Source organism: Aotus nancymaae, unplaced genomic scaffold (assembly GCF_030222135.1).
Source record: "Aotus nancymaae isolate 86718 unplaced genomic scaffold, 86718_ANA_hifiasm-v0.15.2.pri h1tg000090l, whole genome shotgun sequence".
Lineage (NCBI taxonomy): Eukaryota > Metazoa > Chordata > Mammalia > Primates > Aotidae > Aotus > Aotus nancymaae.
In genome coordinates this window covers 6,140,723-6,162,954 of record NW_026988505.1, presented here as the reverse complement: position 1 = coordinate 6,162,954, position 22,232 = coordinate 6,140,723, and the positions used below count along the sequence as shown (strand labels likewise).

Genomic DNA, 22,232 nt, shown 5'->3' with positions numbered 1-22,232 from the left:
CGTGGGTTTCGCGGCCGTGTTAGAAGCCGCGCTGTGGCGTTCCTGGGTGGCGCGTGGGTTTCGCGGCCGTGTTAGAAGCCGCGCTGTGGCGTTCCTGGGTGGCGCGTGGGTTTCGCGGCCGTGTTAGAAGCCGCGCTGTGGCGTTCCTGGGTGGCGCGTGGGTTTCGCGGCCGTGTTAGAAGCCGCGGTGTGGCGTTACTGGGTGGCGCGTGGGTTTTGCTGCCGTGTTAAAAGCTGTGGTGTGGCTTTACTGGGTGGTGCGTCGGTTTTGCTGCCATATCAGAAGCTGTGGTGTAGCAAACCTGTGTTGGGTGTTCCCTGATGGGCAAGTCACTATGGACAAGTTATTAGGTAGCAAACCACACCTTATCTGGGATGTGTCATGATGCCTGTAATGAGAGGGCTGGTCTGTGTCAGTCTCAGTGGACAGGCTTTCTTCTTGTGCCAGGTCCAGTGGGAGTGTCTTTCCATAGGGTCACGTGGAGGAAGACTCTGAGGGACCACTGCCGTGATGGACTTGTGACACCCACCAGGCCGTGGGTGTGAGTGCTGATGCCACCCTGATCTCTCCATTTTAATTACCCCACCCAGGAGCTGGAGCTGTCTGTGTGCTTAACCCTGCATTCAGAATGAAAATGTTACAGTTCGTGAAGTTTACATTACCAGTTAGGATATTTGCTAAGAAGGAAATAAGTGGTGACATTTGAATGTTTATCTTTCAGGGTGTGTAATAGAATTTCCTGGGAATTGGGGTCACATTTTACCCGTGTAGAGACCCCTCTGTGCTTGGTGTATAGTGGACAGTCAGTGGAAGCATTTTAGGTTGAACTGAATTGAACCTGTGTTTGTATCAGATGTCAGGGGCCCGCTCCTGGGGAAATAACGTGGGAGAAAAGCCTACCTAATTAAGGGAAAATGTCTCAGAGACTGGCTTTTAAAATAATTAAACAATCAAAGACTGCCAAAGGTCTTAAGTTTATTAGATGCTCTCCCAAGTAATTGAGTGGCTGTGTGGCTGGCAGAAATGGCCTGTGAGTGATTTCAGGGTCAGTCAAACAAAAATTAGCTTCTGAAGAGAGGGATCCAGTTTAATGTTCCTAAGTGAAATCAGTGATGCTGTTAACACTGCTTTGAATTCCGCAGCTGCTGGTGTATGTCACGTGACAGCATCCCTTGCATACTGATGGCTGCAGAAATGAGACGGTAAACACGAGAATGTGCATGTTGGAGAGGCCTTCATGAAAAGATGCCTCTAGTGTTCAGTGGGTGGTATTGTCCCTTTTAGGATTTCCACGTGGGACCAACACCAGCCACGTCCCTCGCAGTCGCTGCTGATTATGTCCTCGAGGAGGCAATGTTAGTTCAGCCAATGCCAGGTCACTGCCCTGGGCGGTGTGGGTAGAAGACAGCAAGATCATCTCTGTCCTCAGGCTCATGTTTTGTAGGTGGGAGAGCAGTGCCAACAGCAGGTTACTAGGTTTGGAGATGAGATCCTCTGGGAGCCCTGGGCTTGGACGTTGGGTGGGGGGTGTGGGGAGGGATGACAGGGTCATGGTATGTGGTTACTGTTACGGCAGGACTGTGATCCCAGTGAAGGTTAGTGCTGGCCTTGCCGAGGTACAGAACGTGAATTTACAGAGGCACGCTTCAGAAACTTCCAGAGGCTGGCACTGCATGCTTATCCGGGTTGTTCTTACTAATTCTGGACATTGTAAAGGTCGGCTTGCTATTTGAGGAATTGATAATGATGTTGATGGTGAAGATACACTAGCCTGTGGGTGCTGGCCACTTGGGTGCTTGGGTATGTGTGTTTGTTTTTGGAGAAGAGATCTTACTTTGTCACCCAAGTTGGTGTGCAGTGGCCTTCTGGGCCCCAGCGATCCTCCCATCTCAATCTCCCAAGTAGCTGGGACTAGAGGTGCACACTACCTTGCTCAGCCAGTCTTTACTTTTTAATTTTTATTTTTTTGTAGAGGTGGAGTCTCCCTATGTTGCCCAGGCTGATCTTGAACTCCAGAGCTTAAGGGATCCTCCCAGCTCAGCCTGTTTCATAGACATAGATGAAATGTGAATGGCTGTCTCTGGCCTGAGGTTACCTCATGGAAGGATACTGCTCTGTGTGGAAGCTGGACAGAGCTGGCTTTGCGGTGGTCCAGGAGTCCATGACTTGGGAACCCCCTGGTGGGTGGGTATGGAGAGAGGTGCATTAGCACACCTCGGATGTCCGCATGGTGGATGGAGTAACCCTGTGGACTTTGCATGTGTATTACAGTCCTCCAGAGAAGTGGAAGCCATCGAATGTGCAGGGGTGTGTGTGTTTACACATATATCGACCCCATGCTCATATATGTAAATCTCGTCATGTACGTCTGTGTATCTAGAGGGAGATTTGTTATAAGGAGTTGGCTCATGTGGTTATGAGGCTGATGGATCTGAGATCTGCTCAGTGAGCCGAAGGTGCAGGAAGAGCCGACGTGTCCATTGTAGCATGAAGGCAGGGAGAAGCATGGCGTTGCAGTCCAAAGGCAGGCAGGGGCATTGCATAATGAAATTTATTTAAATTAGTTAATTCGGGGTTTTCCTGCTCTACTGAATGGGGTTGAGCTCACAGGAGGGATGGATATGTCATGGAGAATGAACGCATCACACTGCCATCACTCAGTAACTCACTTGGGCTCTGGGCTGCTGGGGGCACAGAGCAGGTCTTAGCTGAGCTGTTTATTTTCTGTGTTCTGCTGCTTTCCTGTCAGCCTTGCTGACCTGGGAGGGGTGTTTCTTTCTGAGCCGGCTGTTCCTGGGGACAATAAGGACTCATCTGTGGTCATGCTTTATACAAAGCCAACCTCTCGAGCCCACGCCCACCACTCCCTCCGTGGGCTCTCATGCTCCTGACTGCTGACAGCCCAGAGCCCTGGGACTGTTTGGCCTGGCCAGGCCTAAACCTGCGGGTTCCGCTTTCCCGCTCTTCCTTCCGAGGTCACAGTGAGGGCTCCCCGTGTTGGCCGCCTCCTCTCACACCTCCTGCCCCAGCAGTCCACCTGTGTGGCCCGGCCCCGTGGCAGGCCCTGCGTCCGGGTCTGGGGCCCACTGCATTTCACTTTTCCATTCATGGTGGTTATTTCTGTCTCTGTGTCTCAATACAAAACCCACGTACCCTGAAAAGAAGCAGAATCTGTACCTGTTGCTCTCCCAGCTCCCAGAAGGTCCAGTGGGCTCTGCTCCTACTGGAAGAGCAGGTGCTGGAGGGCAGCAGGTGGCATGGAGTGGCACAGGGACCTCCTCTCTGGAGCTGCCTGGGCAGCCATGGCCAGGGCATGAGCTGAAGGGGGTATGTGGCAGCCGTGGGTGGCCGCAGAGGGGCTGGCAGCAGCTGAGCCACGTGGAGCTAAACTGAGTGAGCCGGGAGGATGGATGAGGGTGCTGGCAGCAGAGCCGGCCGCACCCACGGGAGCCGTCACACAGTGGAGCTGCCCTCCTCCAGCAAGGACGGCTCATTGTGTAATAATCCCGGTGGGGCTCACAGGCTGCGTGGCAGGAGCCGAGCACGGCTTGCAGGAGTCCAGGTGTTCCTGAGCAGGATTAAATGCCATTGCGCTGTGGGGCTGGGGACAGCGTGGGGGGAAGCCGGGAAGAGCCCGGGCCAGAGGACCCCCCGCCAAGAAAGAGAAAGAGCTCTGAGCCGGGAGCCGGAGGCCTGGAGGAGCCGATGTGGGAGAGATCCTCGTGGGAGGGCCCCAGTGGCCGCGATGGCAAAAGGCTTCGGAGCAAACTGATCGACTGTAATTACATGAAGGTGAAGCTGGTGATGATGTGTCAGATGGGGAGTGTTCAGGAAAACTACAAAGGTAAGAACACTGTTAACAGAACGTGATTTGTGACGGGAATTCCTGTTGATGGAGGACAGTTATGAGCCTGTGGGGATTTGCTTGAAGCTTCTGTGGTGACTGTTTTCTTACTTGAACATGTTGATTCAGTGATTAAAAATGACGGTGACTGTAGCACTCTGGGGAGTGTGTTTAAAGTGTTCTAGTCCCCGAGGCTCCTGGGTCTGTCTGCCTGAGCACATGTGGCACACACCCAAGGTCTCAGGGGAGAATCAGTCATGTCGGGAGTGTGCTTTGAGCCAGTGGCTGATTTTGAGGTCCTTAAAGTTGAAAGTCCTCCATGAGTCCCTCCCTGAGAAAGGACACTTAGCCCCTCTGAGCCTCGGTTTCCTCATAGATTGAAAAGAATCATCACAATTCTGTTCTTAACAGGAGGACACAGTGGGGCAGGGTGTGGGGATGTTGTCAGCTGTCACACAAATGCATCATGCCAGATGCGCCAGGGAGGGACGGAGGTCTCTGATATGTGGAGCGGGAGGGAGATTTGGAGTATGGGGTTTTGAGTTGAGAATTATCATTGCTTTGGTAGTTTCTAGAAATATAAGAGAAAAATAAGACAGAGTTCAGAGAGCTAAATTGCAAAAATACCCCGCAAAGGACCAGAACACAGATGCAGAAGGCTCCCTGAAGGAGCGGAGTGGTTCCAGGCCCATCAGACACCATGGGACACATTCAAATTCTGTAGCACAGTGGAAGGGAGTGCATGTGTCTAGTGGAAGGGACACTGGCCAGCCACAGGGTCCCAGGAGATCGGGCCCAGAGTGCCCTGCCCTGCCCAGGGCTGATGGTCCCAGGAGACCGGGTCCAGAGTGTCCTGCCCTGCCCAAGGCTGAGGGTCTCATGTTCTTCATGGTAGGTCCCTTGACTGGGGAGGGCGCCGGCCTGAAGCCACCTCCAAGGAGAATTTCTGGTCGTGTCATAGACACAGATTTACTGAGGCAAAGTACATATTTAGTAGGCGTCATGGACACAGATTTATGAGGTTGAATATGTGTTCATCAGGCGTCCTGGACACAGATTCATGAGGTTGAGAATATATTCAGCAGGCGTCCTGGACACGGATTTATGAGGTTGAGAATGTATTCAGTAGGTGTCCTGGACACGGATTTATGAGGTTGAGAATGTATTCAGTAGGCATCCTGAACACGGATTCAGGAAGTTGAGATTGTATTCAGTAGGTGCCCTGGACATGGATTCACGAGGTTGGGAATGTATTCAGTAGGCGTCCTGGACACAGATTCACTAGGTTGGGAATGTATTCAGTAGGCGTCCTGGACACGGATTCACGAGGTTGGGAATGTATTCAGTTGGTGTCCTGGACACAGATTCACGAGGTTGAGGATGTATTCAGTAGGCGTCCTGGACACGGATTCATGAGGTTGGGAATGTATTCAGTTGGTGTCCTGGACACGGATTCATGAGGTTGAGAATGTGTTCAGTAGGTGTCCTGGACACAGATTTAGGGAGGTGGAGAATGTATTCAGCAAGAGTCCTGGACATGAATTTACTGTGTCCTTAGTGTATCCCAGACTCTATCCCTGGAAGAGGAATGAGGGTCAGCTCCCAAGCTTGGTGCTCAGGTGCCTGGTTGATTCTTGCAGTGACAACACAGGGAATGTTAGTGGGGACTGCGTACTTGACACCTCGTGAAGGCATCTGTGAGTTGCACCCAGAAAACAGCATGAGATTTTTGATTTAGAGGAGTAAGAAAAAATAAAGTACAGGGGAAGAACTTGGTGATAAGGCTGGACAGGTCTTCACTGGCCTTTCCCTTGCACCCAGGGCCAGGCTCAGGGTGTCCACATGAGGCCGGGATTAGATGGGAATCACTGCCCTCGATGAAAGAAGATCTGGAAGATCACACGGCCTCAGAGTTAGGTGAGACTGGAGGATTATCTGCTGTGAAGCCTGATTGAACCGAGGCGGAAATAGGAGCACTGGGGCTCACATCAGGGTAGGGGCAGGGAGGGCCGGACGGCTCTGCGGGCAGTTTTGGCTGCAACCCACTCCTCAATATTTGTCTCAAATAATGAAGAACTCCCTGCCATTCCCACTCTAAAAATCCCACCCCATGTAGAACTCAAGCAGCATTTGCCTTGCTTTATTGAGAGTATCCGGTAACAGGGAGGGCTGCAGTCTAATTATACTTAGAAGGAAATATTGATCTTGGTTTCCATGATTTATACTACAAGTCACTTCCATTTTAATTTGAGTGACCAAGAATGGACACATTAGTGCAGGAGGAAATTGAAATGTATTGGACACTATGGAAATTACTTTGGTCTCTGTGACTTTGTTTTTTCACCTCAGAAGTGTGTATGTTTTCTTCTTGCCATTGCAATTCTAATTTTCTGTGTTGTGTCGCTAGGAGAAATGAGTTGATCCACGTGCCCATCCTGATTTGTGATTTTCTTGTGCCTCTTAGTCTGAGACAGGCCACACTGATGTGTTTGCATGGGGTTGAAAGCTGAGAATTTGGAATCAGACCTGGGGACCCGGCCTCTTCTTTTTCCCGGCCTTAGAAACATGAGTGACTCACTGTAGAAGCCGGAGCTGTGCAGCCCTTGCCTTCCTGGAGGAAGCAATGGCGAGACGTGGAATCCAGTTTGTTCTCCTCTTGGTGGACCATGTGGTCACAGAGTCAGTGCACAGACTCAGCTGGCCACAAGGGTTTAAAGGCAAATGAGGTGCTGTATCTGCTTTGGGGGAAATTATCCTGTCCTAGGAAAGATGGCGATGTGAGCGAGTGGTTCCTGTGCTGGGTGCACACCAGGGGCTGTAGGCACACAGAGCGTGCTGTAACACTACATTGGAAGCCAGGGGGTGAGAGGATTCTCTGCAGAAAAGGCCTGAGGAGGGGACTTCAGTGCTGAGTCTTTTACAGTAGATTGCCAGGGAGACACAGTAGTGGAGGAAGCCTGCAAAGACTACACGGAGATGCAGGGAGGGCACGTGTGCCCTGGGCTTGCCGCCACATAGGACGCGGGACACAGGCTGTGGCCAGACACCAAGAGCAGGTGCTGTCTGCAGGTGTGCAGGATTGGGAGCTTCATGGAGACCTCACACTGCAGAGACTTCCTCCTACTGTCTTCCAGAGCTGTGGGAGCCACACCAGTATGCCAGGGCATGGCACAGAGGCCATCCCATTAACAGTAAAAACCAGGGAACTCAGATTTACATTCTGTTTATTATGGGAGGGAGGTGCTTTGCTCATGGAAATTCCTCTGGAACTACACTAATTGAGAGGACTTTATGGGTTGTTCTGAAGATGAGTGGGGATCAAGGCAGGGGAAGGGTGGAGGTTTGGGGGCTCAGACCCTTTCTTCTGGGTCCTTCAGTCCCCAGTGAAGAAGACACAATCACAGAAATTTGTCAAATGATTTCATGAGGCGGGGGCAGTAAAATAGAGGGATTTTTTGCAGCCAAATAGAAACGTGTGTGTAGGTAGAAGGTACGTGTGAGGAAGTTGTCAGCTAAGTCCAGGCACTGGGGCCACCGCCTTGGGCTCCTGGATCTTGGTCCTGGGGCAGGCAGGTCTCTGAGAGCTGAGGAGCTGCGTGTGCAGCTGACACAGTCTGGTTGTGTTTCTGAATAAGCAATTCCCAGTTATGTCCACACCCTGACGTCTGGGGGGCTCCCATACTGAGGGAGCAGGGAATGGCAGGGGCGTTCCATATGAGGGTGAGAACAAGAGCTCTCTGCCTCTCCCGCCTCCTGGCTCTGGAAAAAGAATCAGGAACATGTTCTAGAAGAGGCTGCCTGCGATTCCTTCTTAAATTCCCTGGCTACCCTGGATCCTGGGATTCCTTCTTAAATTCCCTGGCTGTCCCGGGATCTGAGATTCCTTCTTAAATTCCCTCAATATCCCTGGATCCTGGGATTCCTTAAATTCCCTGCCTACCTGAGGATCCTGGAATTTCTTCTTCAATTCACTGGATACCCCAGGATCCTGGGATTCCTTCTAAAATGCCCTGGCTACCCCAGGATCTGAGATTCCTTCTTAAATTTCTGGCTACCCCAGGATCCTGAGACACCTTCTTAAATTCCCTGGCTACCCTAGCATCCTGGGATTCCTTCTTACATTTCCTGACTACCCCGAGATCTGGGATTCCTGGCACTTCTGTTGAGAATCCCAGGTATTTCGGCCATTATTTTTAGGCACTGCCACTTGTCACAATGTTCTTCCTGCAGTGAGAGCTGGGACATTTGGCTCCTGGGGAGCCTTGGCAGGTCTCTTACTTCCATGTGAATTTCATTTGTTCTCTGGAGTCCTCATCAGCCTGTTCTGAGTTTCTGAGTAAAGCCCTCCCTGTCATCCTACTGGCCACCCCCTGACCCCAGGCTCCCTCTTCACTGGGCTGCTGAAACACGGTGGTGGGTGTTGGCAGAGGAAGAAGGGCACCACTTGGTTTTTCTTTTCTTTAAAAATCTGTGGAGTCTTGTTACATTCTTGATCTTCACTTTTGGACTCTTTGATTAAATGATGTAATGCATGTAAACCAGCTGTTTTGAGTCCTATTGCTGGAATCCGTCTGGCCTCCGTCTTCTCGAGGAGTAGCTAAGGCGATGTTTGGTACCCACGGCTGGAAGGAAACTGGGGAGTGTTTGCCTCACACAGGTTTTATTTGGCAATCTTTATTTGAAGAATGTTCTCTTATCAGAGGAAATATTCCCTTCTAGGAAATACTGCAGCACAAATATAGTCTCCATGGCATTCCTGTGAATTTGCTGGGATCTTGGAGGAAGAGCAAATGCCTGATATTTTTGTCAACAAACCTTTTCCCTCTCACCTTTGGCCTCTAGTCACTGTCCTGACCAAATTCCATAAACACACATGCAGTCCAGTAGCCACGTGTGTTCTGAAATAGAAAAGGCTAACACATGTTCTCTGAGGTTCATAACCTTTGGATTTTCATACACTTTGAGTAATTCACAGGAGGGACTCTCATGATCCGGTTCTTTTCTTCTTAGGGAAAGTCTCTCAGTAGAGATGGAGAAAGACTGAGAAATGGTTCCAGGTTAAATAAAACGAGAGATGTGACGGGTGCACCATGTGACCTTCTGCTCAGTTGTTTTTAATTTTCTATAAAACACAGGAGTGGAACAATTGGCAAAATGTGAATAAGAGCTGTCAGTGAAATACTCGCATTTCAAGATTTGGATCATCGTATTGTGATTATAATGAAATGCCGTTAGTTTTAGCAAACACACAATGAATCACTGTGAAGGGCTATCATGCCTGCAACGTAGTGTCAAGTGATTCTGAAAAAAAATTATGGGAAAGAAAGAATAGTAAACATAAAATGTCAGTGTTCGGGAAATCAGGGTAAAGAGTACATAGGAATTCCCGGTACTGCTTTTGCAACTTTTCTATATGTCTGAAATTATTTCATAATGAAAAGTTAAAAAAACTTTCTTAAGATGAAGTGTTAATAACCAGTTTGAAAAAGATCAGTCAGCATTGCGCATTCTTGATTCAAAACTCTTCCTTCCCCCCAATCTTTCTGTGGGATCTTACACTGTTGGGGCAAAGATAATATTGGAAATTTATGGTTAGGGTTTTGTCTTCCCTCCTGCAGGGATATGTGGGCAGGAAGTAATATTTCTAGAGTTCCTGTGGACTCATCTATAAAGGCACCTTCCAAGCCTGTCCCCTAATTCCTGCAGAGCCTGCATAGTAGAAGCCACTGTCTGTTTCCTTCAGAGAAGGAAGCTTTGGCTTATGAGGTAGTCAGGGTGTGATGGGAATTCAGGTCTCTCCACGGTTAGCTTCTCTTTGCCACGGCCGCTGCTTCCTTGACCCCTTATAATTTTGTGGGTTAGGGAGCCCTCTGTCCTGGAACAGCTGCCAGCCCTGGCCGTGGGCTTGAGGATGCAACCATGTACAGACACCTGGCTGTTCATTCTCATCCCACTTAGCCGGAATGGCGGCCTGTTGGAATCGATCTATTTCGAGCTTCATTGAGTGGGACCTGCTTGAAACAGGCCACCTCTTCGATTCTTGCCTTGGTTTCTGCCTGTCGTTACTTGAGGCGGCTCTGAGTCAGCTGAGCATCCAGGGGCGGAAAGGAAACAGTGCTCTCTCCTACAAGGCGTGTGGCGTGGCTATTCCCAGCTTGTGGTGGGGAAGGTGGAGGCAGAGCGGACACTGGGCGCAGACGTGGAGACTCATCTTCGCATTCGCTCATCCTCAGGAGCTCAGCGAGGCCATGGCCCAGCCCCGTGTCAGCTATGGGGGAGATGGGACATTTGGGGAACCAGAGTACCCACCTTTTCTTCAGTTCAGGCTGTTCTGTCTGAAGAACAGATCAGATGCACACGTGTTTCCGGCTGTAAAAGCAACAGAAGGAAAGGGTGATTTGCTCTCCAAAGATAGAGGTTTCCCCAACTTGCCTCTTCAGAGCCTAAAGAGCAGCCAACATTCCCGGAGTCTCCTTCTTTGTCTCGTCAACATTTCCAAACCCCTTTGAGTGTGATTTGTAAGAATGTGTATCACTTGGCTTTTCACCAGGAAGGGCGCAGCACCTCAGCCCGGCAGACCATGTGCCGCAAGCTGTGGCAGTGGACATGAAACCCCACAGCTTGCAGAGAGTCTGCTGCCTTTCCCTGGGAGACACACAGGCAGCTGCCCCTCAGGAGTGCTAGAAACACCTTCTCTGAGTGGCTCCACCATGTGGGCATCTCTCTCCCTTCCCATGTGGGTCTAGGACTCAGAGATATGCTCTTTGCCTTGGACCCAAAGCCGTGTGTGGGAGCTCTCGCTGTGCCATCTGTGTGGCAGCTGCCAGCCACGTGCGGTCCTGAACCCACAACACACTGCTGCTCTGAGTCCAGAGGGTCTGTGAGTGTCAAACATTATATGTGCTGGATTTTGAAGATTTAGTATGAAAAAAATGTGAAGTATGTTACTAATATTTTTTATGTTGATTGCATCTGGAAATGACATTTTGCATATGTTAGGTTAAATAAAATGTATTAAAATTAATCTCATTTGTTTCTTACAGTTTTAATGTAGTTAATAAAACAGCAAATTGCACATGTGCTCACACTACATTTCTCCTGGACAGCGTGGCTCTGTCGCATTTGCAGATTCTTCCACCGAATTCCACATTTTGGGGATGGGTGTGCCTCTGCTGTGTTCTATAATCCATCCTGTCTAACTGTGCGTCCTCCACAAGATCTGCTTCCCATGAGCACAGGAGCCGTGCGTACTGCTTGGTTTTCACAGCTCCCTCAGAGCAGGGTGGTTCCTGTTTATTGGTGGGGTGAGATTTCACATAAACCTCTGGGTCAGCTTCTTGTTTTTCATGGAGTATGAGCATTTATGTGCTTTTTCTGTGGTTATTATTAAAATGTTGATCAATTATTGTTTATATTTGCTTCCTGAAAATTGGAGAGCTGCATAAGAGTGGGGACGTTAAAAAATGATTGTTTCTAGGAAACCGGGAACGTTCTAGGAGTCAGGGTAGGAAGTTCATTAAAATGACTGAGGACCCTGCCCAGTGGGACCCATCTCCAGCCTGCTGGAAATGAGCTGGCAGAGCATGTTGGAGGTTGAGCTGCTGGTTTGTTCTGACTGAGTGGAGCAGAACACTGTGTACCGTGCGTCGCTAAGTCACGGCTGGTCTATGAAGAGAGTCTCTCAAGAGAATGAGCCTTTGTAGGATTCTGTGTGGCCCAGTTGACAGAGCCCAGAGGCCCAGAGCAAGCAGCCTTGACTGCTCCCATCAAGAAAGAGAAGGGGACTCCAGGGGCCTCTATGCTAAGGTGGCCACACATGCTTCTACCTTGGAAAAGGCAAAGTGCAGGAACCAACCGATGTGTAAAACTCTGGAAAGACTTTTGCTGTTAAATAGGAACTCTGATTGCATTGCCTCCCCTGAGAGATGGGGATTTAATGTCTAGGAGGAAGGGAAGACCCTTTGCCCTCGATGTGTCTGCAAGCTGGAGCCTGGTTGGAAGCTGGAGCCTGGTTGGAAGCTGCGTGCAGGGTCTTCTCTTTTTGTTTTGGTTTTTAGTTGCTGTTGGGCACTTAGGGTAGAGCCTGGAGGTGGCAGGGAGCTGATGTTTGAGGGAATGCTCTGTGGATTCCTAGGAAGTTAGGTGAGAGCATTTAGCCAACTTTTTCATGACTTTTGAATAAAGTAAAGGGCTGACTGGGAGAATGTTTCCAGTAGTGTAAGAGAAGCTTCTGGTCCATTGTTTCACTACCTTGGACCATTTTCGAAAAGCACACTGGATGACACCAATGGATGATCAGTACTGCCCTTTCTAAAGGCCTGGACTTAGGTGTGAACCTTCCTCAGATCTGAGAGCTTGTGGCGAGGCCTGTCCCTGTGTATGGAGGTCTGGGCATGATGGCCTCCTGTGTGAAGGCCACTGAATGGCTGGCATATCTACAGACATGCGGTGCCCTTGAGCTGTGGCACTCACCTTAAGACCTTCTCTTGAGGACGTTCCTCAAGCCCCCCTCGCTCGCCTGACGTGCTGCTCCCTGTCTTGCTGTTTTCCTATGAACACGCTGTCATTTAGAAAGGATCCCTGTGTGCCAGGTGGAGCAGCTGTCCACATCTAGACAAGGGAGCGCCTGTTACACTTTTCGCCTCGTCTTGCCGTGTGTACTCAATGCAGGATGTGCTTATAACGGGCCGAGAGGCAGCTGTGCATCAGCTCCAATCACTGCCACAGTGATGGGCACGTTCTTTCTTACAGATTCTAAAACATGCTCATGTTTCCCCAAAGCCATATTAACATCAAAACAAAAGTAATGTTTTAAGTTTTTCATCATCTCTGTTGTTTCAAAATCTGATCTAATTGTCATTGACCTTCTCCAAAAGATTATTTCAAAAGCCTGCTTTTCTTCATGACTATGAGAGAGGTTTCTTTAAAAAGATATCAGTAACTGGAAGTTTTTAGAATGTCACATGATTTTCAAAGCCAAAAACAACACAGTGGAAAGACCCTCGGCTCCGTGGATGATGGGGTGCAATTTATCACAGAAAACAGCCCTTCTCCACAAAGAGCCCTGGAGTCGCTTGGGGGTGGAGGAGCTGGAGGAAGCCCTGGAGAGCACGCCCTCGGAAGGCGGGGTTCTCATCCTGCCCACCTGCCTCACTGGGTCTCCCACAGTCTTCTGGTCTTCGCCTCCATCTCCCACAATCAAGGGAATCTGGTATTTTGGCTTCTATGCTCTGTGTCTTAAGCTATGTGTTCCCTGTCTAGGCCTCATTTTTCTCTTACTGAAGGTAGGGGAGTGTGAATGACTCTACAGACGCCTCCAAATCTGGTGTCCTGCCTTTCTGTGACTCTGTGATGAGATGACAGTCCCTGGGGTCGGGGGCACAGGAGGTGTCTGTCCCAGCCTTTCTGCAGTGCTGATTCAGGCTGGAGCTGAGGGTAGTTCAGCAGTTCTTACTCTCGTATCAGGACCTCTGGCCTCGTGCCCCAGACAGCCATTCCTGCCACACACATCTGCGGGGCCCAGCATGCACTGTGAAGGAGGAGAGGCGCCACGCTTTCTGACTTAGCGCATCAGACGCGCAATGCGAGCCATGGTTCCCGCATGAGGCTGTGAATGCCGCAAAGCTCAGTGCCAAGTTAGACTCGGGATGCTTTCCTTTTAAATTGAGACAGGGTGTCTCTCTGTTGCCCAGGCTGGTGTATAATGGTGTCAGAGAGAGACCCTTTGAAGACTCGCTACAGCCTCGAACTCCCGGGCTCAAGCGATCCTCCTGCCTCTGTCTCCGAGTAGCTAGGACTACAGGTATGCGCCACCATGCCTGATTTTTAAATTCTTTTGTAGAGACAAGGTCTCACTATGCTGCTCAGAGAGAGTCCGCGGGTGGATCCGGGTTCTGGAGGGGACAGAGGTGGAGAGGGAAGGCCAGGCTGGACCCTGAGTAGTCTTTGGTTCTGTGGAGCACATGGTGGGTGTAGGGAAGGGATCTGGGCTGCACCCAGCCAGGAAGGGCCTCCCCTGTTCCCTGTAGAGGCGGCTCCTTATTCCTGGCTGCAAGAAAGAGGCTTGGATAGCCACACTGGCCTCCTGCTCAGAAGCCAAGGTGTGGTTTGGGGGTGGCCAGTCTGCAAGACAGCCCTGTAGCTCAGCTTGGGGGAGGCTGTGGCCTGGCTGTGAGGTGGCGTGGGCATGGCCGGCCAATGTGGCAGCCCTGTGTGGCTCAACACAGGAGCCATGGGCTCCAGGAGGAGCCCAAGTCTCAGCTCATGTTGCCTCAGAGGCCTCTGCCTTAGGCCCTGAGAAAGAGTGTGAGGATGAGACCAAGGTGAGAGGTGAAGGCATGTGTGCTGAGGAGGTAGAGCCTTTCTTCCTCCTCTGCAGGCAACCTTTGGAGATGCAGCACAGCAGCCACTGGCAGGGCTGCGGAAAGCTGGATCAAGCTTCTGCCTGGGAGTGGGAGGTGCGGGTGCAGCCATAGATGGGGCTGGGGTGCCCGCTGGGGTGCCCCCTTGGAGGCCCCAGGCTGCAAACCCCACTGAGGCCTTCCCAGGGTGAACACCCATGGGCTCCTGAGAGCACACATCAGGCCCCCAACTGCCTGAGAGAGAATCCAGGAATAGAAGGGAACCGGGATCACCATTTTTATGGTGGAAAGCATCTTTGGCTGCTGTGGAGTGCAGTCAGGTGCTTGGAATTTAAACGAAGGCCACAGGAGCCCTGGAAAGACCGTGGGGCCTGGAGCCTGAAGACATGGCTTACGATGTGAGCTTTACTACCTATTTGATGACAGTTGTGACATTTACTTAGGTTCTCTAAGTTTCCATTTTACCTTTAAAATTGGGAGAACAGTCATGGTGATGTTCTGAGGTCGTCAGGTGGGCAGGACAGGCAGACGCACAAAAACCAGTGCCTGTGACATGAGGTGGTCTTGTGAGGTCAACTGAGCCAGGGACAGGGACAGAGAGGGGACAGGGACACAGAGAAGGGACAAGGACACAGAGGGAGGGGGCAGGAACAGAGAGAGGGGACAGGGACATAGAGAGGGGGCAGGGACAGAGAGAGAGGGAGCAGGGACAGAGAGAGGGGGCAGGAACAAAGAGGGGACAGGGACACAGAGAGGGGACAGGGACACAGAGGGAGGGGGCAGAGACAGAGAGGGGACAGGGACACAGGGCAGGGACAGAGGGGACAGGGACACGGAGGGGACAGGGACAGAGGGGGCAGGGACAGAGAGAGGACAGGGACACAGAGGGGGCAAGGACAGAGAGAGAGGGGACAGGGACAGAGAGAGACGGGACAGGGTGCTCAGGCCCAGGAGTTCTCTGTGATTTCAACCTGGGAGGTTGTCCCTCTGGAGCCGGGATTTCTCATCTGAAATGTGGGTGTGGAATTGTCTGGGAGTGTCTTGTTTGGGACATGCAGGAGCTGACTGCATTTGTGTCCAACACACAGTGCTGTCAGAGGCTCTGTGTAACTTTGAATTTGGGGCTCTGGCTGGCAGCAGCTGGGGAAGGCAGCCTGGGGTGTTTTGGGGGAAGGGGGAAGGGGGAAGGAAAAATTTTCAGGAGCAGTCTGGAAAACCAATGTTCACTGATGCTCTTCCTCTGCTCCCATGTCTCCAGATGCTGGGGTTTTGTTTTACGAAAATTTAACACAGTTTTATGCAGCCACTTTTGTTCTGATCGTTATCCAGGGAGAAAAGGTCACCCCCTTTCTGGGAGCAGCTGTTGATGGTCATCCATCTGCCTCACTGAGGGATCTGCTCCAGGAGGAGGGGAGGAGGCAGTCAGGCTGCCTGGGAGACTGAGGCCTGGAGTCAACAGCCCTAAGATGTCTCCCAGAGTGGGTGGAGGCTCCTGCCTGCCAGGAGAGGGCCACAGTGAGGTCACAGTTCAGTCACACGCCCACCCGCCTGCAGGTTTTGCAGGAATCGCTCATAGTTAGGCTGTATACCAGAAGCACGGTAAAGAGCTCAGCAGTGTGTGTTCAGACAACCCAATCAGAGAATAGGCCCTTTCCTGGGGGCTTTCATGTGGGACCCTCAGGGGGTCCTGGGATGCCGCCGTCCCTGAGTCTGAGTCATGTTTGTGGGGAGGAACCGGTCACCTGATCTCAGCTGGGCACAGCTAGCATCCAGACAAACACAGCAGATGCTGTCTGGCTGTAGCATGGACTGAGGCTTGGGCAGTAAGGTTCTGTGTATCTAGGATTAGGAAAAAGCCAGTGGGTTATCTTGGGCAGTGGCAAGGTGAGATGTAGCAGGGTCATGTCCCAAGCCCAGTCCAAGCAAGGCTTCCCCATGCACTTTGCTTTGTCAGCCTGAGGGTCTGTGTTACTGGACATGCACATCAGGCTGGAAACCCATCAGGCTCTAGATTGCATGAGGGCTCATTAGCAAGTAGAAAGTGCCTTTGAAGACCACGGAAGAGTGTCTTTATCTGGAGATGGCCTCTCTTCCTGCTCCCCTTACTCCACAGGCGCCATCAGAAAAGATAACAGCAACTCTCATCCTTCTGGAGATCTAATCCTCTGGAAGTGTATGTTTCAGATTGTCAGCCACAGCGAAAAGTCATCATGTCCAGAGCAGCTGTGTTCTCTTGATGTTATTATTCTTTGTGCAGCTTGCTTTGATTGGGATGAGCTCTCTAGCATATATGAAATTGTAAGCATATAATATTTTACATCAGTGTAGGTCCTATATTCTGATTCAGTAGCCAGAAAATACATTTTTTCAGAATCCTCCCTTTCTTTTTTTCCCTCATTGGAAGTTCACTGAAACCTCTGACATTAAAGTCAGCATTTACAGGGCTAGCATTACAGGTGCTTGGAGGTCCTGGCTGGGAGGCAGGTGGGACTGTTACACCATCAGCAGGAATGTTTTCATTCTCTCTCGTAAGAAAAGTGGTCTTATTTTTTTTGGTAGAGATGAGCTCTCCCTGTTTTGCCCAGGCTGGTCTCAAATTCCTAGGCTCAAGTGGTCCTCCTCCTTTGGCCTCGAGTGATTGGGACCACAGGTGCATGCCACTATGTCCAGCTAATTTTTGTAGAGATGAGTTCTTGTAGTGTTTGCCCAGGCTGGTCCTGAAATCCTGGGCTTAAGTGATCCTCCTACCTTAGCCTTCCAAAGTGCTGGGATTACAGGCATGAACCACTGTGCCGAGCTCTGAGCATTTCTGTTTATCTAAAGCTTTGCTGCAGCCTGTGTAACCTGACTTCACATTTATTCTTCCCACTTCAAAGAGGGAGCAACATGTACTCGTAGTGTTTCTGGGACACTCGGAGCTCACCTTAGGAAGGCTGGGGTCTTTCTCCTCCCACCTTGAGGAGAGAACAGAAAACCAAAGGCCTCACCTGGGATGTACCTTTCCCACTTACATCAGCTAGAACAGCCAGAATCGGTCCCCAGGTCCAGCAATCCAGCTCTCCTGGGCTTGGATTATCATTCCTAAACTCCATAGATGCCTTTTACTTGTCACGGCAGATGGCAGCTCAGCTGCATTTCGTGCTGTGGAAGACTGAGGGGCTAACCGGACATCAAAGCTATCTCATTTTCACCTCTTCATCTTATTTCAGTGAGGTGGGGTTATGCTAGGGAATCCCACTTCTGACACCCAACTACATTGGGGTCCCTAAGACCAACCACGGAGTTGGTGATTTGCTCAGCATGAGGTTTTGTTCATAGGTAGGATTCATTACAGTGAAAAGACTTAGAGCCGAACCAGCAAAGGGAAAAGGTGGATGGGTCGGAGGCCGGAGGAAGATGGTGGAGGCTTCCACGAGTCCCTCGCAGCAGTCACACAGGATGTTTGCTTCTCCAGCGATGCATTGCCAGGGTGTGTGGAGTGTTGTCTGTCAACCCTGCTCATCTGAGCCTGGGAGTCCGGGTTGGATTGTGGGTTGGCTGCATGGGCTTTTCAAGCCTGCGTGACTGACCACAATCACAATTCCCAACTTTCAGAAGAAAATCTGGTGCTCAGCATGCATCACATTGTTTACACAGAGAGTCTGGGCACGGTGAGACAGTCGCATAACATTAAGGGCTACTTTATATCAGATCACAGGGTAGAGAAATGTTCACCAGGCGAATGCTCAGACACAAGATGACTGCCTGGAAAGGGTCCTTTCTAAGGATCGCATTCTCAGGCTTGCTGATTGCTTTTCTGCAGAGTGTGTTATCAGTGGAAAAAAATCATAAGGTGATATTTAACATTTTTTAATGAGAACTCCTTGAGATCTAGTGTGTATTTTAATGCACGGAACATTTAGTTTGGACTGGCCATGTTTCACATGTGTGGCACCCGCATGGCTGGCAGCTGCTCTGTGGGAAAGCAGAGCTCTAATGTGTGGGTGTTATGACATGGCCATCCCGCCACAGGCACAGTGAGAACTGCTGTGTACAAGATCATGTGGAGGAGCTGATCATACATTTTGATGTGAGACACTATTTAGTGAAGCATTATTTATTGATTAGGTTGAAAATTGTCAAAAGTTAATGAAGGCATCTGAACAGTGGGTGCTTAAGTTTCTCATCAGGAATTCCAGAAAGTCAACCTTAGTCTCTCACAGATAAGATTTGAATCTATCAGTGTTGAAGACCAATAGTGAAGACATCTAGATCTCCCTGCAGATGACTAATCTTGAGATTACAAACATAACACAGCTCTGTTTTCACAAATCTGCGATTTGTTTGGGCATAGAAACCATTTGGCATCTAGCTATGTTATATAATTTGCCCTGAGGAAGGTAGTATGACTGTTGCTCAGAAAAGTTTGTTGCTGATCTGTTAGGTGGTAACTGATCCCTGTGGGTGATCCAGTGGGTGGTAACCCATCCCTGTGGGTGGCAACCAGTCTATATAGGTGATTCAGTGGGTGGCAGTCGATCCCTGCAGGTGACTCAGTGGGTGGTAACATCCATTTGGGTGATCCATTGGGTGGTATCTGATCCCTGTGGCTAATCCTTTGGGTGATAACATCTGTGTGGGTGATCCAGTGAGTTACTGATCCACATGAGTGATCCAGTGGGTGGTAACTGATCCCTGTATGTGATCCAGTGGTTGGTAACCAATTTGTGCAGGTGACCCAGTCAGTGGTAACCAATCCCTGTGGATGATCTGGGGGGTGGTAACTGATCCATGTGGGTGATCTGGTGGGTGGTAACTGATCCCTGCAGGTGATTTGGTGGGTGGTAACTGATCCCTGCATGTGATCCAGTGGTTGGTAACTGATTTGTGCAGGTGACCCAGTCAGTGGTAACCAATCCCTGTGAATGATCTGGTGGGTGGTAACTGATCCCTGCCTGTGATCTGGTGGGTGGTAACTGATCCCTGCATGTGATTCAGTGGGTGGTAACTGATGTGTGCAGGTGATCCAGTCAGTGGCAAGCTCACGTTATCACTCTGAGTGTCAGGACTGAGTGCCACGGTGCTCTTGAGAGTTCTGGATGAACTCTGGACTGCAGAGCTATTTTCATTACAAAAGAACCCCCATTATACACACAGAGAAATACCAACAGCGCAGTAGCTCCCTCGTCCTGCATGGTGGCTGGCAGCAGCTCTGGTAGCACAGTCTGCATAAAGCAGGAGGGAAAGCTGCAGCACGCCCTGTCCTGCTGCCAGGGTTGCGCATGGGGCGAGGGCTCTGGGACGTCAGGCGGCAGCGCCACCTGCTGGACATCGCGGCTGCACTCGGCTGCTCCCGGCTGCACCCGGGCCGGGGCGGCTTCAGGCTCTGGCACCGCAGAAGGCACCTCCCAAGAGAGACTCTCTGGTTCCCTCTGCAGTCGCAGCCCTGGCTCCTGGTGCGCCTGCATCTGCCAGGAAGACTTGTCTTTCCAACTGAACAAAACAGCCGACTCATGCTTTACAGTAACAATCCGGGAGCCCGGGGAGCCGCAGATGCAGGGATGCGCCACGCCCTCCACTAGGAATCGCAGGGTCCGGGCTCCTTTGTGTCTGGGGCTGGGCGCCGGGTGGTTTGGGCTCTGGCGACTGGGGTGGGGGGGGGGGTCCTGTCAGCAGGGACTCCCTCACACAGAACTTAATTTTGGGGGAAGGATTTTCATCTTGCATTGGCCCTGCACTTCCTGCGATGGGCCCTGTGTGTCCTCTCGGCTCAGGGCGTGGAGGAGTGCACGCCTGTGTTCCAGAAAGAGTGGCCTGTGGAGCCCGTGGTGGCTGCACGTTGCCGATCCCTGACCCACGGTTGCTGGGCTCCTTGGTGTTGTGTGGCTCCCAGCCTCACACCACCCGGCCCAGGCCCCGCTGGCCTCAGCTAGGTCACCTCCTCCGCTGTGGTGCTGTCTGCACTCTGCCGGGCCATCCTGTCCTGGCCCTCCCTGTCCACAGCTCGGGTAAGGGCTCTGCCAAGTCTCCATTCCCACCCGTCACCCTTGAGGGCGCGGCTCCCCAGTCCCTCCTGTGCCAGCTTGCATGTGCCGTGGCCCCACTGACCCCATGCCAGCCCGCGTGCGCCATGGCCCCCAACCCCGTGCCAGCCCACGTGCGCCATGGTTCCCCTGACCCCATGTCAGCCCCCGTGCGCTATGGCCCCCCGACCCCGTGACAGCCCCCGTGCGCTATGGCCCCCTGACCCTGTGCCAGCCCTCTTGCGCCATGGTTCCCCCGACCCCGTGCCAGCCCGCGTGCGCCATGGTTCCCCCGACCCCGTGCCAGCCTGCGTACGCCATGGTCCCCCGACCCCGTGCCAGCCTGCGTGCGCCATGGTCCCCCGACCCCGTGCCAGCCCTCGTGCGCCATGGTCCCCCCAACTCCGTGCCAGCCCTCGTGCGCCATGGTTCCCCCGACCCCGTGCCAGCCCGCGTGCGCCATGGCCCCACTGACCCCGTGCCAGCCCTCGTGCGCCATGGTTCCCCCGACACCGTGCCAGCCCGCATGCACCATGTCCACCGACCAACAGGCAGTGCGGGCTGAGCTGCTGCCCAGGGGTGGGCGGCCCGAATTCCAGGCCGTCGGACAGCTTGGGCAGGGAAGGAAGATCTTTCACTTTGATTTGGGGCAGCGGCGGAGGCTCTCGCTACGCCCTGTCTGGAGGACCCTGTTTCTTGGGTGCTGTGATGCCGGCAGCCTTGGCCCTGGCTCCTTGTGTGCGGTGCCTGCAGGCGTGGGGCCCGTGCCGGGGAAGGGGAGGAGGAGGAAGGAAGACGCGAGCTCGGCCCGCCCCGGCGCAGGAGGAGCGGGTGAGGCAGGCAACGGGGTCTGGGGTGAGCGCAGCCCTCGTGGTGGAGGCCCCGGCCCCTTCCTCAGGCCAGCCTCCGTCCCGCCACACCAGGCGCCTGCAGGCGATGGCGGGGTCTCGGCAGGGGGAGGTTGGCTCCGCTCCCCAAGCCCCACCGGGCATGAGTTCCGAGGAGGGAGGTGAAGCAGCTGGTCACGGTGGGTTCCTGGAGGCGCCGTGGGAGGCGAGGCCGTGTCCTCGGAGCCGGGCCGGGGTTGCAGCGCGGAAATGCCCAGGCCCTGCCGGCCCTGCGTCACCCTGCTGCTCCCGCGCAGCCCAGACCGCCCTCCCTGCTGCCCCTGGGGCTGAAGGGCACTGCGGATGCGGGTCAGGCCGCTGGAGCTGGCACACCGCCCTCCGTCATGAGTGACCCGGCAAACAACTGAGGCTTGCGAGCAGAGGCTAGTCCCGGCCTGAGCTACGCCTGAAGCCACTCGGGAGCCGGGGTGGGTGGTGGGGTGGGAGCAGGGCCCGTGGGCGGCATGACTGCCACCATCTTGGAGAGGGGATGCCATGCTGGGAGCAGGGTCCGTGGGCGGCGTAACTGCCGCCATCTTGGAGACCGGATGCCGTGGTGGGAGCAGGGCCCGTGGGCTGCGTGATTGCCTCCGTCTTGAGGGGATGCCTGGGTGGTTGGGGGTTGTGGCTCTGGAGAGGGTGAGTATTTGGAGATACAGCTGACGGGATTTGTGGATGGAAAGGACGTGGTTCCTGGAGAACATGGGGTCAGGGATACATCATAGGCCAGCCTGAGTGGTGGGAAGCCGAGTTGCCATTTGTTGGAAGGAAGGGGAGGAACTTTCATGGTTTGGGTACAGGTGCGGGCCGGGCCGCCAGATGTGTGTCTGGGATTCAGGATGGGTTTGTGCTGGACAAGACGCTGGACAGTGGCAGCTGCGGACAGTGTCTAGAACCACAGAGGCTGCCCAGGAACTGATGCAGATCCAGGAGAGAGAATAGGAGGGGGGGTCTGCAAGATGAGCCCTAGGCTCCCAGTGCTGAAACGCGGGAAGATAAGGATGTTCAAGCAGAAAAGACAGAGAGGAAGGGATGGTCAAGCCAGCGTCTGCCCAGGCAGGATCCTGTAAGGTCTGTTCTCCCCGAGGATAAAACGAAGAAACTGAGGCCAGCACAAAAATAATCCAATGCAAAGGA

At 52.4% G+C, this 22,232-nt stretch overlaps 1 protein-coding gene across 1 annotated transcript in view; it reads left to right on the top strand.

Moving 5' to 3' along the window:
- The first annotated feature begins 3,728 nt into the window (after nt 1-3,728).
- Nucleotides 3,729-22,232, top strand: part of DLGAP2 (DLG associated protein 2) — a 698,275-nt gene continuing 679,771 nt past the window's right edge. The window contains exon 1 of the mRNA XM_064369784.1: nt 3,729-3,845. Within this exon, the coding sequence (XP_064225854.1) occupies nt 3,788-3,845 (58 nt within the window). The 5' untranslated portion in view covers nt 3,729-3,787. The remainder of the gene's footprint in view (nt 3,846-22,232) is intronic.